The sequence below is a fragment of the Amphibalanus amphitrite genome, unplaced genomic scaffold (assembly GCF_019059575.1).
Source record: "Amphibalanus amphitrite isolate SeventyFive unplaced genomic scaffold, NRLGWU_Aamphi_draft 000012F_arrow, whole genome shotgun sequence".
In the NCBI taxonomy this organism is placed as follows: domain Eukaryota; kingdom Metazoa; phylum Arthropoda; class Thecostraca; order Balanomorpha; family Balanidae; genus Amphibalanus; species Amphibalanus amphitrite.
The window spans coordinates 1,171,015-1,186,173 of NW_024881508.1; the positions used below are offsets into that span (position 1 = coordinate 1,171,015).

General features: G+C 54.2%; 1 protein-coding gene across 4 annotated transcripts; it reads left to right on the forward strand.

The window, feature by feature from the left end:
- Positions 1 to 1,260: 1,260 nt before the first annotated feature.
- On the forward strand, positions 1,261 to 14,215 carry LOC122383146 (WD repeat-containing protein 86-like). Of its 4 annotated transcripts, none has more exons than XM_043369327.1 (10): positions 1,262 to 1,430; positions 1,703 to 1,965; positions 2,244 to 2,365; positions 2,580 to 2,719; positions 11,166 to 11,402; positions 11,540 to 11,668; positions 12,051 to 12,225; positions 12,555 to 12,726; positions 13,232 to 13,359; positions 13,667 to 14,215. In XM_043369327.1, the coding sequence occupies exons 2-9, from the start codon at positions 1,742 to 1,744 to the stop codon at positions 13,326 to 13,328; spliced, it is 1,296 nt and encodes a 431-aa protein (XP_043225262.1). In that variant the 5' UTR covers positions 1,262 to 1,430; positions 1,703 to 1,741; the 3' UTR covers positions 13,329 to 13,359; positions 13,667 to 14,215. The 4 variants fall into 4 exon arrangements, with proteins under 4 accessions (XP_043225254.1, XP_043225262.1, XP_043225271.1 ...); XM_043369336.1 differs by having other exon boundaries at positions 13,232 to 13,373; positions 13,667 to 13,740; XM_043369319.1 differs by lacking the exon at positions 13,232 to 13,359 and having other exon boundaries at positions 1,261 to 1,434.
- Positions 14,216 to 15,159: the final 944 nt, after the last annotated feature.

Below are 15,159 nucleotides of genomic sequence, written 5' to 3' on the forward strand. Positions count from 1 at the left end.
TGTGTGTTTGTATAACTGTTCAGAGAAGAACGAACGGACACTGAACGGTCCCTTAGTTAACGGTTTCGATATTAGGCGTAACAAAGACAAGGCCGCCAGGCGGCAATAGACAGGAACCTATAGAGACGAGACCCCCCCCCCCTCCGCAGCATGTCACATATATCAAAGTAGCGCCACCTGCGGGAGGCACGGTGGGTCACGGTACGCCGTATGGCCTAGGAGGCAAGACGCCGCGCCGACGAGGCGGTGCCCGTTCGTTCCGAGACAGGTGGCGTGGGTGCGGTCGTTTCCCCCGGCAGAGCAGCAGCGTGGCGATCGGCTGGCGTAGGTATGCACGATGGGCGATGGTGACAGGCATTCGTTAACTGGCAAGCTACACCGTTTATGGTGGGGAGATAAGCGTTCAAAAGCCTAGACATATCGCAGTGGTATTTTTTATGACGACTCGTCATTTAAAAATCATCCATCCCGTCAGAACTCATCCATAACTCGTCATTGACGAGTTATGAATTTATCAGCAAACTCGCATAAATTAACGAAGGACAAAATGACCTAAGCTCGCAAAATCAGTCACGTATCGCTCTTATGACACTCAAGTACCAAACGAGGATTAAATACCTATATCATCTTATATCTATTTATATTAATTTATTAGGAGCATCGACAAAATTGCTGAAATGGATGGTGGGTGAATGAGTGGAATGGATGAAATGGCTATTCATTTGGGGAAAAAATATTCAAATTCGTACCTAAAGCTATCTCAATACAAGCCAGAGTCAAGCGCAAAAGTAGTGTGAGCATTGACCGGCCGACCGGGCAACGTGTTTTTAAAGCCTACTAGCACAAAAAAAAACTGGGAAAAACGTTTCTATCTGTGAAGTACTGAAAAACTATGAGCATGAGAAACTGTCGTTATTCATTGGAGCAGAAATGCAGCGTTTACGTCCAATTCGTAACGACTGCAAATACCGGCAATTATTTCAGCAGCGACCGTAGCAAGAAAAAACCTGACCCACTGCTACAGACCGGGGTAGTAAGAATACATCACAGTCAACCAAATCAATAGGCAGCCACACCAATCAGTGCGCATATCGTCACAGGCCGAGCCGGCAACGTCGTTCGGTAGGACCGGTCAACTGGCCGCGCGGCCCGCGCCCGTTTGTCGCGGGTCCTGCGCAGTCCTGCGGCCGCTACAGTCCTCGGTCAGGGGCTCGATAGGCGGCCGGCGGCCCTGGTGACGGCGGCGTGGCCACAACACGGTCCACGGTCACGCGTCACTATCACCCAGGGAGCGGGCCAACACAGCGCCGCAGCGAGTCGAACGAGCGAGCGAGCGACACGGGCCGGCGTACGACCGGGGAGCAGTGACGGCAACAGCGAGGTACTGCGCAGGAGACGGGTGTGCCGAGAGCAGCGAACGACGCAGATAAGTACGTAAGTAGACGGGTAGGTAGGTGAGGGGAGACCAGCAACGGCGGTGCGTTTCTGGCGAGTACAGATTAGAAAGGCAGCTACTAAAGCCGAAAACGGAATGGAAAGCTGGGTTGCAAGTAAGAGGGATAAGGGCGGAGGTCGGATCATGTAGGCGGGCCACAAATGCCCTCCATGTCTGGTTGACTGACATTCAACATTCAGGTTTACGTTACATGCCATCAGCAGCGTTCCTAACTAACATTTGCCCGCTCTCCCTTACTGCCTACAGCTACTACAGCCTGCCGCCGGCAGCCGCTGAGCCGCCGCCATGGGCGCCAACATGGGCAAGGACCGTGACAAGAGCTGGGAGGTCGCCACGCTGGACGAGCACGAGGCGTGTATCAACGTGCTGTCGGTGAGCGAGGACGGCTCGATGGTGATCACCGGCTCGGATGACTGCACCGCGCGCCTCTGGTGTACCACCACCGACAAACAGATCGGCGTGCTGGAGAAGGGCCAGAAGAGGTCCAACCAGCCGCCCGAGGCCGCCAGGTGACAGGGAGGGGGAGGGAGAGGAGTGGGATGTGGGGGGGGGGATTGAAAGACATTCGGTGGTGCAATCGCAGTTGATGAGAAGTTGCAGAAGTTGCCGTGTCGAGGGAACATGTTTTGGCAATGTGATTGAACTGATTAATAATAATAAAAATAGGCTGGCGATAAGTCAATTTGCAGTCGCTTACTCTTGTCGTTTTGGCGTGACGGACCGAAACAACCCTGTTGTGTGGTAGCGATCATTGTGAGTTGTGACGGTACCTCCTTTGTTTCGGCAGCGGTCACCTGGAGCCAATTTCGGCTATCGGCCAGGTCAGGGATTTCGTCATCACTGGCAGCTACGACCACACCATCCGCAAGTGGGACATGGTCTCCTGCAAATGCCTCAATGTTTACACCGGTGAGTCGCGAAGCGAGGATGTGCATCCTAGTTCCCGGCGCCGCCAACAGATGGCACTACTGGTGGGCGCCTAGACTGATACTGTACCGCATGACATGAACCCGTACTCGACGCAACGCGCGGCCACTCGCTAATCGCAAAACGCTATGGATCGATGATGGCTTGTTCCTCCGTCACACCAATCGTCATTAAATGTTTGTGTGCACGCGCGCAGGTCACACGGACCGCGTGCTGAAGCTACTCGTGTCGGACAAGTACATCTTCTCGGCGTCGACCGACAAAACGTGCAAACTGTGGCGGCTCGAGGAGGAAGATGAGGACGAGGACATCGAGATCTGCCTGAGGACGTTCGAGGTAAACAGGGGACATCAAGTTTGCCTGAGGATATTCGAGATAATTACTAACGAAAATGTGAACTTGAGAGTTGCTGGCGCTGCGCTTCGCCAGAGAGAATTCGTCGAGCTGATGCATGATGAGCCGCGAACACAGCCTCATGTCGGACTCGAGGAATATCTATCCAACTAAAGATGTGAGAAACTTTAAAACTTAAACTGAAATGGCTCGAATGTATGCTTTAAATTTCCAAAATTTAGGAATTCTAACGAGGTAGCGATGTAGTCACATAGTACGTAATATTCACACCAACAGCGTTTCTCTTTTTTCTCCTACATCTATCTATATTACTATTTGTGGTCACGTAGTTTCTGTCTGTAACCGAGGTCGCGACATGGTGCTACGTAGCGCGGGTTACAGGTCACACCGTTGCACCTACCGCGCTGAAGTTTGCGCAACTCATAGAACAAGGATGGACAACGTGCCTTTGAGGGGTCTCAGCTCGATCGGGTCGATAGCGAGCGCGTGGCGCGTGCCCGAAAAGTGCAAATTCGCGTCATAGACTTTACATGTATAAATCGGCTTGCAAAAACGGGCGAAAATGGCTAAATTTGCCCGACACGGGTCCGGTTCCCGTGCAATATCTCGGTAACCGTGCACCCGATCGTCACGGGGAAAACAGCATCGTGTAGAGAATCGAACGGGCAATCGAATGGTGTGCTGTGCGGAGGATGGCACGTGCCACGTGCACCCGTGAAGGCAATTTAATTTCAAAAAGTGCCGTTTTAAATGGATTTTGGATTTTATTTTATTTTCACGTGACCGTCAGGCTGAGGGAGTTAAAACAACGCTTATTGGCAAGAGAAATGTACCGCCTCTCATGGAAAAATTGTGAAAAGCTAATAAAAACAAGGTGGAACAAATCGCTGAAGAAAATGGTATTTGTCCATAATGTGGCACTAAATGATTACACGGAGTTTGCTGCTTAACCTGATACGGTTGACAATTGAAAATGCTATCATTAGAAAGAGCATTCAATTCTCTCCAAGATCCAATCATCACGTTTGGATGACAAGCAACAATATTCTTAAATATATAAATATTTCAAACCTCTGCAAAACGATTTTTAGCGAAAATTATCTACGCCTTTAATTGGTCATAAAACTACGCACCTGAATTATAAAACACATTTGACAGATTCTGAAGTGGAAAGCATGCTTATCAGACACGGGTACCTCGATGCGGTGGATATTTTTTCCAAACCAAATCGTTTAGCCGTCAAAAAGCAATCCACCGAAATGGTTTATTATTATTATTTATTGGGGCTTAAGGGCGCGCCGACTACAAGGTCATTTTGCGCCCATAACTATATACAAGTAAAGCAAGTGTGTCACAAGAAAACCGACGTAATAAAAGGCTTAAAAAAGCCTAAAAGCTGGTTAAAAAGAGCAAAGAAGGGTAAAATACTCCAAGCGTATCGTAAAAGACAGCTGACTAGGCGTAAGGACTAGATTAGAATAGACGTATGGACTAGTTGGTTTGGTATCAGATCGAGTAGATTACTTGGAATTTGATTGAACGGATAAAGGAAAAGATGTTGCCAGATAAAACCCAGGGTGACTCGTCACCCAGCAAGTGGCGGACGGTGATATCCGGAGCGATGCGGCCCAGGTAGCGAGTCCGGTCCGGTTCCAAGCGTCGACAAGATAAAAGCACGTGGGCGACGGTGAGAGGCACGGCGCACCCGCCGCAAACGGGCTGCTCATCTCCGCGGAGAAGGTGGCCATGCGTTGCATACGTATGACCGATGCGGAGCCTGCATAAAATCACTTCGTTTGACCTGTTGTCTTGCGAGCAAGACCTCCAATGCTCCAGAGTCGGCTTCACCTCTCGGAGCTTCCTGCCTCCACGCAGGCGCCACTCTGCCTGCCACTCCGTTAGAATAAAAGATCGTACAGCAGGGTAAAAATCACGCGCCGGCAATGGCAACCGACGAGTGCAGGGTGCTGCAGCAGCACGCCTTGCAGCCGCGTCTGCCAGCTCATTGCCATGAACGCCAACGTGACTGGGAATCCAGCAGAACTGAACAGATTTACCCGATTGTTCTACTGACTGAAGCCGAGCTAAAATGTCTTGAACGATCGGGTCGGCTGGATTAAAACTCCGTAGGGCCAACAGGCTGCTTAGGGAGTCCGATAAAATCAAGTAAAAAGGTCCGTCCGATACCTCAATAAAACACAAAGCCTTCTCGATGGCAACAAGTTCCGATGAAAACACCGAGGCGAAAGATGGCAACGAAAATGAACGGGTATCGTCGCCAGCGACGAAAGAACAGCCCGCTCCCTCAGGTGTTTTAGAGCCGTCTGTGAATACAGGAATAAAACCATCGTAAGAGGCAAGGTGTTCCAAGGCTCGGACTCGTGCCTCTGCAGGCAGCAACTTGCCCTTTGGAACTGCAGAAAGCGAAAGATCCACCTGTGGACTGACACTTTTCCACGGTGGAGGGGGCGCAGCCCAGATACGACGAACGTTACGCAATGCTATGTCAGCTATTGAAAACAGTTCTTTCATGCGCACTCCGAACGAGGGTCGCAACCTTCCGTTACATCGGGTGGCATGCCGTGAAAAAACGTATGGGTACGTCGGGTGCATAGGAAATTGGCGCAGTTTCAGCGCGTACCGCATACCCAACATCTGACGGCGGAGTGAAAGTGGCGGTTCATGCGCCTCAGCAAGAATGCTGCTCCTGGGCGAGGTGCGGAATGCTCCGGTGGCTACTCGGAGTGCTGCATGATGGACTGTATCCAGGACCCTCTTGCTAGATTCACTCGCTGAATCGTAGACAAAAGAAGCGTAATCTAGCTTCGATCGTACAATAGATCGATATAGAAGAAGAAGGGTCCTGCGGTCCGCACCATAAGATGTGCGGGCGACACATTTTAAAACATTCAGGGATTTAAAACATCGTTCCCGAAGCGTTCTAAAATGTTCTTTATACGTTAAACGACTGTCAAAAAAGATCCCAAGAAACTTCGCCACCGGACGAGTAGGAATCACCTGTCCATAGAGCTGGATTCCCAAGGGAAGGTCGCCGCAGCGGCGGCGGCAAAAGTGCATAGCGACGGTCTTCGTTGTTGAAAAACGAAGACCGTTGTCACGACTCCATCTCTCCAACCGCGTCACTGCAAGCTGCAGCTGTCTGGCCATATGCCGAGCGCTTGAAGCGGCAAACCAAATGGCAAAATCATCCACGAAGAGCGATCTACCGATCGAGACCGGCAGATCATCAGCGATGTCATTAATCGCCACTGCAAAGAGAGCCACACTAAGCACCCCGCCCTGGGGAACTCCGTTCTCTTGAGTAAAACTGCTCGAAAGACTACTGCCAACTCGGACTTTGAACCGACGACCCGATAAAAAGTTCTTAATAAAGAGGCCCATCCGGCCGCGTATGCCGTACTTGTGTACTTTGGAAAGTATTCTGTGTCGTAACACTGTATCATAGGCCGCCTCAATATCAAAGAACAGTGCTCCAAGGTGCTTCTTTTCAGTAAAACAGGTGCGTATCTCGGTGTCGAGGGCTAAAATGTGGTCAACAGGGCTGCGGTGCTTTCTAAAACCGCACTGGGCGTTTGTAAAAACACCGTGATGTTCCAAAAACCAGCTAAGACGCACATTGACCATCTTCTCCATCAGCTTTGAAAGCGATGATGTGAGAGAGATGGGCCGATAGTGGAGAGGGTCATGTCCCGACTTGCCAGCCTTCAAAATAGGAATGATAGTGGCTTCCCGCCAGGTCTCAGGGAAAGTGCCAGTCTCCCAAAGCGAATTGAAAGTTGCTAGCAGCGCCTCGAGGGCAACTGCGGGGAGATGACGGAGCATGTCGTTGTGGACAGCATCCGGACCTTCTGAGACGCTGCGCAACGAGCTGATGGCAGACGTGAGCTCAGCCATAGAGAAAGGCTCATTGTACATCGAATTTTCAGCTGTGCTGAAGTCCACGGCGGCTGGTGCAGGTCGTGAGGACGGCTCTCCTCGGCAGCGCTGATAGAGTGCACGGCCTATCGTCTCTGCGACGTGTAAAGGGTGGGATATGTCCGTGTTGTTCACTCTTAAAACCGGAAGCGGAACAGAGCTGAACCGGCCTTCAATGCGCTTCATGCGTGCCCATATCTGGGTCGTAGGAGTAAAACGGTTTAAGGAACTCACGTAAGTGCGCCATGAAACAGCCTTTGCCTCTTTTAAAACGCGACGGGCAAAAGCCCGCGCTTTCTTAAAAGCGATGAGGTTCTCAGTAGTACTACTCCGGTCAAACTTTCTAAAAGCGCGCTTCCTGGCACGAATCGCATCTCCGCATTCCTTGGTCCACCACGGGACCGGAGGACGACGAGGCTGACTCGACGTCTTGGGTATGCACCCGTTTGCGGAGTCAGTGAGTAAACATGTAAAATCATCTGTAGACATCACAGAGGCGTCGGCTCTGGATAAAACCGTGGCCTCTACGGCGGCCTGGAATTCGCCCCAGTCGGCCTTCCGAACATTCCACCTAGGTGGACGGTTGCCTGACACTGGGGACTCCTGGTGCTCCAGCCACACTGGGAAGTGGTCGCTCCCGAGTGGGTCGTCATGGACGGACCAGGTAAGAAGCTGAGCTAGCCGCGGACTGACTAAGCTCAGGTCCAGAGCCGATGTTTGACCGGAGGGTGTTGTAAAATGGGTGCGCTGTCCTGTATTTAAAATACACAGCGCCTCATCGCGGATAAAAGATTCTAAAAGTCGACCACGAGTGCCAGTCGTGTCGCATCCCCACGCCAGGCTATGGGCATTAAAATCGCCGACTACCAGGACCGGAGGTGGAAGCTCATCGACAAGCCGATGCAGCTCAACCACCGGGAGCGCTATACCTGGTGGTAGGTATAAAGAGCACACTGTCAGTTCCCGGTGGTTGAAATCAACTCTGGCGGCCACCGCCTGCAGGGGAGTCTGCAGCGGCACCTGGCGAGCAGGTACGCTGTGGTGAACCGCCAGAAGCACACCTCCATGGGCAATGGTAGGGGTGTCCAGGTCTCTTCTAAAAACAGAGTAGCCCTTGATGGCAAAGGTAACGTTTGGCGCTAGCTTGGTCTCCTGGAGACCTAAAACAAGGGGTGTGCGCCAACGGATAAGAGACTGTAGGTCCTGGTAGTTGGCCCGGAGGCCTCTACAGTTCCACTGTAGAATAAAAGGCGTGGTTAAAAAGGCGCAAAAAGGGCGCGTATAACATGAGGCAAAGGCGCACACAGATACCTGACTGACCACAAAAAAGGTAAAAAGCACCGAGAGAAATGCACCTGGTAAAAAAGCGCAATAGCGCGAAAAAGATAAAAGGATAAAAGAGGAAATGACTAGACTGAAAGACTAGACTAGGTCCTCTAACTCCGAGGAGGCGCTCCCCCCGTAGCGGATACGGGGGTGCCCTGAGCCCTCTCGGTGAAGCCTCCCTTCAGCAGAGGCAGATCGGGCATGGCTCGGGCCCGGCTGGGGCCTTTTCGACCGGGGGGCGTCACCCTCCGAAGGTGACCAGCTCGGGGGCGTCTGCCGCTTGGCGAGGCGCCCTGGAGCCGCGGAGGGCTGTTGCCGCCCCGACGGGGATGTCGAGGCGGCGGCCTGTGTCCTCGACACAGGCGTCTCTGGCAGCGGCGGTGGTGGCCGCCGCTGCGGAGGTGGAGGAGGCGGCGGGGGACCCATGATGGGCCGAGTCCCCGCCTCAGGTGTCTCCGGGGTGTCAGCGGCGACAGCCGCATTGGCACTCCCGGAGGCGGAGTCGGCAGACGAGGCTTCCTTAGCCTCGAGGGCCTTCTGGACGAGGCGAGCCCTCCTCGCCTCACGTGCCCTTCTCTCCTCCTCCCCCCGCCGCAGAGCCTCCTGCACCGCCGTAGACGGTCGGGGGCGGGGCGGGGTGGGTGGCGCCTTACCCTGCGCCGGGGGGCGCCGACCACCCTGTCGGCGCTGGACGACGGTCCAATCGTCTCCATTACCGTTCGCGGCTGGAGCGGGACTGGGTGGACCCCACACTGACTCTTGAGCAGCCTGCTCTGTGTTGCTCGGCGGCGCACGAGGCGCCGTGTTGTCCGCTGAGTCACCAGTGGCTACGACGGTGAGGCCGAATCGTTTGAGAAGCTGCACGAGCTGTGCTACGCTCATCTGGGAGGCATCGGTAGAGTTTGTGACTCTCACCTTCTGGGCATACGAGGTCTTCGGGTGACTCTGGTTGTACACCTCCCGGGCCTCTTTGAAAGACAGATTTCTGGTAGCCTTGATGGTCATGATCTCTTTCTCCTTGACGTATGCAGGGCAAGACCTATCATACGCGGAGTGCGGCGTCTGCCCCTCTCCGCAGTTGACGCATCGGGGGGTCTCCGAGTCACAGGTTTCGTCAGTGTGGTCCTGCGAAGCACACTTGGAGCACGTGGGTCTTCCTCGGCAGTTGTCCTTTGTGTGGCCGAAACGTTGGCAGCGGAAGCAGCGCATGGGCGCTGGGACGAAAGGCCGCACGCGAACCTTCACGTAGCCCACGCGAATCTCACTCGGCAAGTCGGTAGAGTCAAATGTCAGAATGATGTTGTTGGTCGAGACCGTGCCTCTCTTCGTCATGATGCGGCGAGCCGCTGTCACGCCGAAATCGGCGAGCCCGTCCGCAATATCCTCGTCGCTCACTCCCCTCAAATCGAAACAGTTAATGACCCCTCGTGAGGAGTTCTTAGAACGGTGGGGCTCCACTGTAAGCGGGATGGAAACGAGCCTCCGGCCGGATGCCCGTCCCTCGGAGAACACGAAGCGAGTAGCGTCCAATGCTTTCGCCGCCTCCTCGCTTTTCCTGAACTCGACCTCCAGCGCGCCATCACGCATCCGGTCACAGCGAACTATCGAACCAAACCGGTCGCAGCCATCCTTCCGCTGGAAGGGCGACAGAGAGCTCAGCTCCCTGTCTGCGCTCCGGAAGATGAGGATCTTAGGAGATCGTGGACCTTTTTCAAGCACCGTTCGCCTGTCGGCCGAGGCCAACGGGCGAGGATCGGCCGAGGCCGAAGGATTGGTAAGAGTGGGGGAAGGGGGGTTGGTCGAGTTATCCATGGAGTGTGCTTGGTCTCCGCCAGCTCGGCCGCCGACGCTCCGCAACGGCGCCGCTACAAGGCCTGGGACGGCCGAGCTGACTGTACGGGACTTGGCGGCACCTTCCGCGGGGGAGAGAGAGACTCACCACCCCCCACGGTCGGATACCGCCTCCTCCCTTGACGCCTAGCCGAGTCACCGCCAGGGGCAGCGACAGATCAGTCCCACCGACGGAGGACGAGCACAAGTGCCCGAACCCCGCCGGCGACACCTCTCAGACACCACCCCCGGCGGCGTCACGACTGGGAATGGCTCCTCAAGTGCGGCGCCCCACTGAGTGTCCCGCCCTTACAGAACTCAGGGCCAAAGAGGCGTGTTGCCCAGCCACCGCGACTGGCTCCGCACGGTGGGGGGCTCAACCTCCAGGATCCCGTTGTCCTGGGGTACGGGTCGGCTCGCCTAGCCTAGTAAAACCGGCTGGTACCCGAGGGGACGCCACTCCCCTTACACTAGCCCAACTCGGCTGTGTTCCTGCGGGTGCAAAAACAACGAAAAAGGTAGGAAAAGAATCAGAAAGCTGTGATCGAAAGAAACGCGGACATCCGGTGAAAAGCAAAGCAAAAGCAAACAGAGACCGCTCAAGAGAAACAAAACCACGAAAACCAAGAAAAGTCGGGCCGTACCATCTGTCCAACCAGCGATCAAAGCAAGTCGCAAGCAAGCATGGGTCAAGCTGGGGCCGAGGGGGCGCTACTCCCCTTGCTGGCCGAGGCCAAGGCCGCCGCGGGGCAAAGGCCCAAGGAACCCAGTCCGACAGCGACCCCGGCCACTGCCAACCCCCTGCGGGGCCAATCCTGCAGACAATCCATCCAGTAAGCAAGGCAAGTCCAGGTCAAAACGCGCGTCAAGCTGGGGCCGAGGGGGCGCTACTCCCCTTACTGGCCGAAGTCACAGCCGCCGCACAGCCGGAGCCAGATGACCCCGGCTAAGCAGCAGCTCTGACCACGGTCAGCCCCCTGCGGGTCCACCGAAATGGATGGATAACCCAACCGACACAAGAACAACCGAACACCTGCCGATCGAAAATATCCCTTTTCGCGTTGCGGAGCACGCGGGTCACCCTAGTCATCTGTTCAATACAAACCCGGTTTACATAGGGTTTGTTGCAGCAACTCCGTCCGTGATGTTGCAAAAGATGCCAATGGTGCTTAACAATTTACAAAATGATCCCTCTAAATATTTCAAGACCACTGCATCGAAATTATCGCCAAATTAACGAGCTAGAGCCTCGTCAAATATGCTATGTAAACCGGGTTACAGTCGCGCCAGCAGCCTGCACAGGCACGGGCTGATGAACCATCCGTTTCGCCGTCAGGGACACACGGCTCCGGTGCGGTCCATCTGCTACATCCAGGGCGATGAGCAGGAGGACGCCAAGAAGAAGAAGACCAGGATCAACGAGGACGGCGAGGAAGAGGAGGAGGAAGAGGACGAGGACGAGGAAGAGGAGCCCGAGTGCGAGGACGGCATCAACCGCCTGGACATGGTGATCACGGGGTCGTTCGACGGCACGGCTCGCTGCTGGTCCATGGAGCGAGGCAAACAGATCAAGGTGAGTGTAGCGACCGACGGTGAGCCCGAAACCCTGCGGGGAATATAAACTATATTCTATAATAGCTTGAAAAGTTAGATATTTGATCATGTTTGTTTATCTTCCCACACTCTATAGCCAAATCGACCACGTTTCAGATTTTCAAGGCCAACCGCGGTCCGATTTCGTGCATGACGATCGATGACGAGGGCAAGCTGCTGTACACCGCCCACTCGGACACCATCTGCGAGTGGGACATCGAGAAGGGCGTCCGCACATCCACCAAAGTAAGATAATGGCAGGCACAATTTATGAGCAGTGAAACGCAGGCTTCTCAACTTTTTATTTCCCGGAAAGAAGTAAAAAAAGAGCACCCACACACAACCTAACGAAACATGTTTTTTTTTGTACCCGTGATTAATCTGCATAGGAATTATTATCAGCATCGAATTTGTCTCACTGCTGTTACCGTGCCTCGATTTAATGAGGTACTATTGAATCTACCCCTGTACGAAACTTATATTTGATATCCCGCACGGTTTAATTATATCCACCTTGCGGTGATGCGATTCGAACATAAGGCATTTAAGTCAGACGTAGACCATCTTTGACCTATTGATTTCACCATCTGTGTCTGCTCTGACCGGCACCCTCGCGCCCCACCCGCAGCTGATGCGGGGCCACACCAAGGACATCACGTGCATGCAGCTGGTGAACAAGCTGCTGTACACCGGCTCGGTGGATGCCGACGCCAAGTGCTTCGTCACCGAGTTCGGCGACTGCACGCGCACCTACACCGGCCAGACTAACACCATCAGCTGCCTCAAGTTCCACCAGGGCATCCGTGGGTAGCCGCATCGCCAGCTGATTTGCGATCTGAACTCATTAACCCATTTTTTTTTGCTTATTGTATCATGAGACGCTAGCAGCACCCGATAAAATGGAACTTGGTCATGGTGATATCGCTGCAGACTTCGATGTCAACACATATTGCATCCACCAATGAGCAACGAACATTCGCTAATCATTATGGATCCCGTTTTCAAGACCCAACAGATCTACGCATAGTATTTGAGTCGGCTATTTGCCAGGCAGGTATTCCATGCTCCCTTTTCCTGCCACCTTGCCCACCCCCGGCCAAAGCTGATCCACTCTCTGGACCCTGGCCGGCAGTGTTCACGTGCAGCTCGGACGGCGACGCGCGCGCCTATGACGCCAAGTCGGGCAAGCAGAAGCGGGTGTACAGCGGCCACCAGCGGGGCATCACCTGCATGTGTGTGGTGGACAAGAAGCTGTACACGGGCGCCGACGACGGCCAGCTGCGCGTCTGGGACGCCGACGTACCGTGAGTCGGGGGACGGGAAGGGAGAGAGACTCCAGAAGTGGGCAGGCTGAGGAGAAGGGAACAGGATGCAGAACTGACGAGAGATTACAGCCACAAGCTGGCGATATCTGCCATGCCAGGCATCGCTATTCGCTAAAAACCTGCAAAGCTTTCTGTGCCTACAAATCCAGCTAGCGCTTGCTTCACTGTACGCCCGCTATGCTTATGTACTAATATGGTGCATCCACCATTCGCCTCTCTTTTCATTTGCCGCTGCATTTATCTGTCTGTGCCTAGCCATTGCCACCACCTGCATCGAGCATTATCAGCACTTGGCTCAAGCTTCCAAAGTTATAGCAATTGTATCATTGCTGAATGTCCAATCGTTCCAACAGCGTGCTAACGCCGCTATCGCCGCACACTCGCTGTCCACCCCTGTAAATACCCCGGCACACGCTGCTTCTCCACGCCGTGCAGCTACCCCACACACCCCAGCACGCCGTGACCGGCAGACCGCGGCTTCCAGGTCGTGGAGTGAGGAGCTGACGCGACCGCCGACCCGGCAGAGCGCCGTATCGCCGGTCCCGGAACCGGAGCCGGCCTCGGCGCGGCAGGCCGCTTAGGCGGGCCGCGGACGACACGGGTGCCGCTCTGGTGCGACGCTCGTGGTATTGTGATGCTTGTGTGATCGTGTGATGACAGAGAGACGGATTAGCACTTACATTTGGTTGGCCGAATTGAGTTCAATGAAGATAGATATTCGTAGTTCCTGCTTTGTGTGAAGTAGTGCACCTCACTAAAAAAGAAACATTTTTTACAAGTAACTAAATCGAGGCGTGTCATGTTATCGTAGTCGACATCAGTTTTTACACCAATGACGTTCGCTTACTAAGGTGCGAGTGCCGCACGTCTACACAATTCAACATCATTCTGATCGAGCCCGCCCCGGCCCCTGTCGCAGGCTGGATATCGCCTCCATGGCCGAGATGGAGAACGAGCGCGCTGCCGAGGAGGCCGCGGGCGCCGTCCGCGCCCCGTCGGCCGCCGCCGCGCAGATGGCAGCCGCCTAGATGGCAGCACAGGCCCGATAACGTCACCGCCCTACAGAGGAAGGGCAGAGGAAACTGCGATCCTGACGAAGTAGATTACAGAGGAACTGTGTGTTTTGTCGGTTGCCCCTCACTCTGCTGTAAATGTCGAGTTTCTCCCAGCCCTAATTGTGTCCCGGTTCCACCCACTTCTCGTCAACTCATCGGCTGTTCTTCTCGTCTCCCGCCTTTCCGCCCACCTCCCGCCATTTCCTCACCTCCCGTCGTTCTGCTAATCTCCCGTCGTTCCCGAAGCCTACAGCTGCACGGCGCTGTCCTCAGCGAGCTGAATGATATTCGCGTTCGATCTCTACAGAGCTCCATATATTTTGAAACGTAATGTTTGGTCTACCAAATAAAACCCATACGTATTTGGAACGGTTGTGCTCAAACTGACTGTTCAATACACCGAATGGTATATAAACGGTATACTGATGTCAAATGCTGCGTGCTTTTCTGCTGGAGACTTACAACCATGTAGTCCTTCGCCTTCTAGCCCATCCCATTCCCAAGCCAATGATCATATCTCGCCGTTTGTCCTTAGAAGAACGCAGACCAACCGAACCTTAGAAGAACCGACCAAACGCAAACAGTGCGGCATACTAGTAAGATATATATTTTGAAAAGAAACATCTTTAAAAACACATGCATGTTCGCAACATCATACGAATGGTCAAAATAACAGAAGCAAGAACATTTTAACACACTACCTGGCACTGTCAGTCGACACCCCTATATACGGCCTTGGTCGACACCGCTGTATCACAGAACGAGCACTCCTCAGAGCGAAGGCCGCGAGAATGAAATTACAAACGAGATAAGACCACTCCGAGAGTCACATCTAAACATTTCTGACAAAACACACCGTCCACATGTTCAACACAGGCACAACTTACAGCACTCCCACACAAACCCATCGACCAGTCAGTAGGCTGGCACGGCTGGTTGGCCACCATTAGGCCGACAGACCTCCAGCACACCTGTGCACAGTGCAGGCCCCACGCACCTCCCTTGCACCAGGTCCCCACACTCCTCCGAACATCGACTGTCCGCCTGAGTCCCCCACGGGCACAAAGCACATACACGGTGAGGGCACGTCCCTGCTTCGGTTCGTATCGGGGTGCAGAAGGAGCTGGTGTGACGTCACTCCACGCGGCGCGAGTGGCACCGGGCCGGCGTGGTCGCTCTTGTCCTGCTTCGAAGCGCCGCGGCTGCGACCGTCGGCAGAGGCGCAATCGGTACGGCCAACCGAACAGCCTGGTGTTCAGGTTACCGAAGCCCTCTCCAGCATGGAAAACAGGAGACTGTCACACTGGGGAAGTTTATGGCGTCTGTGGGCATACATATTTGACGTCAGCACATTCAC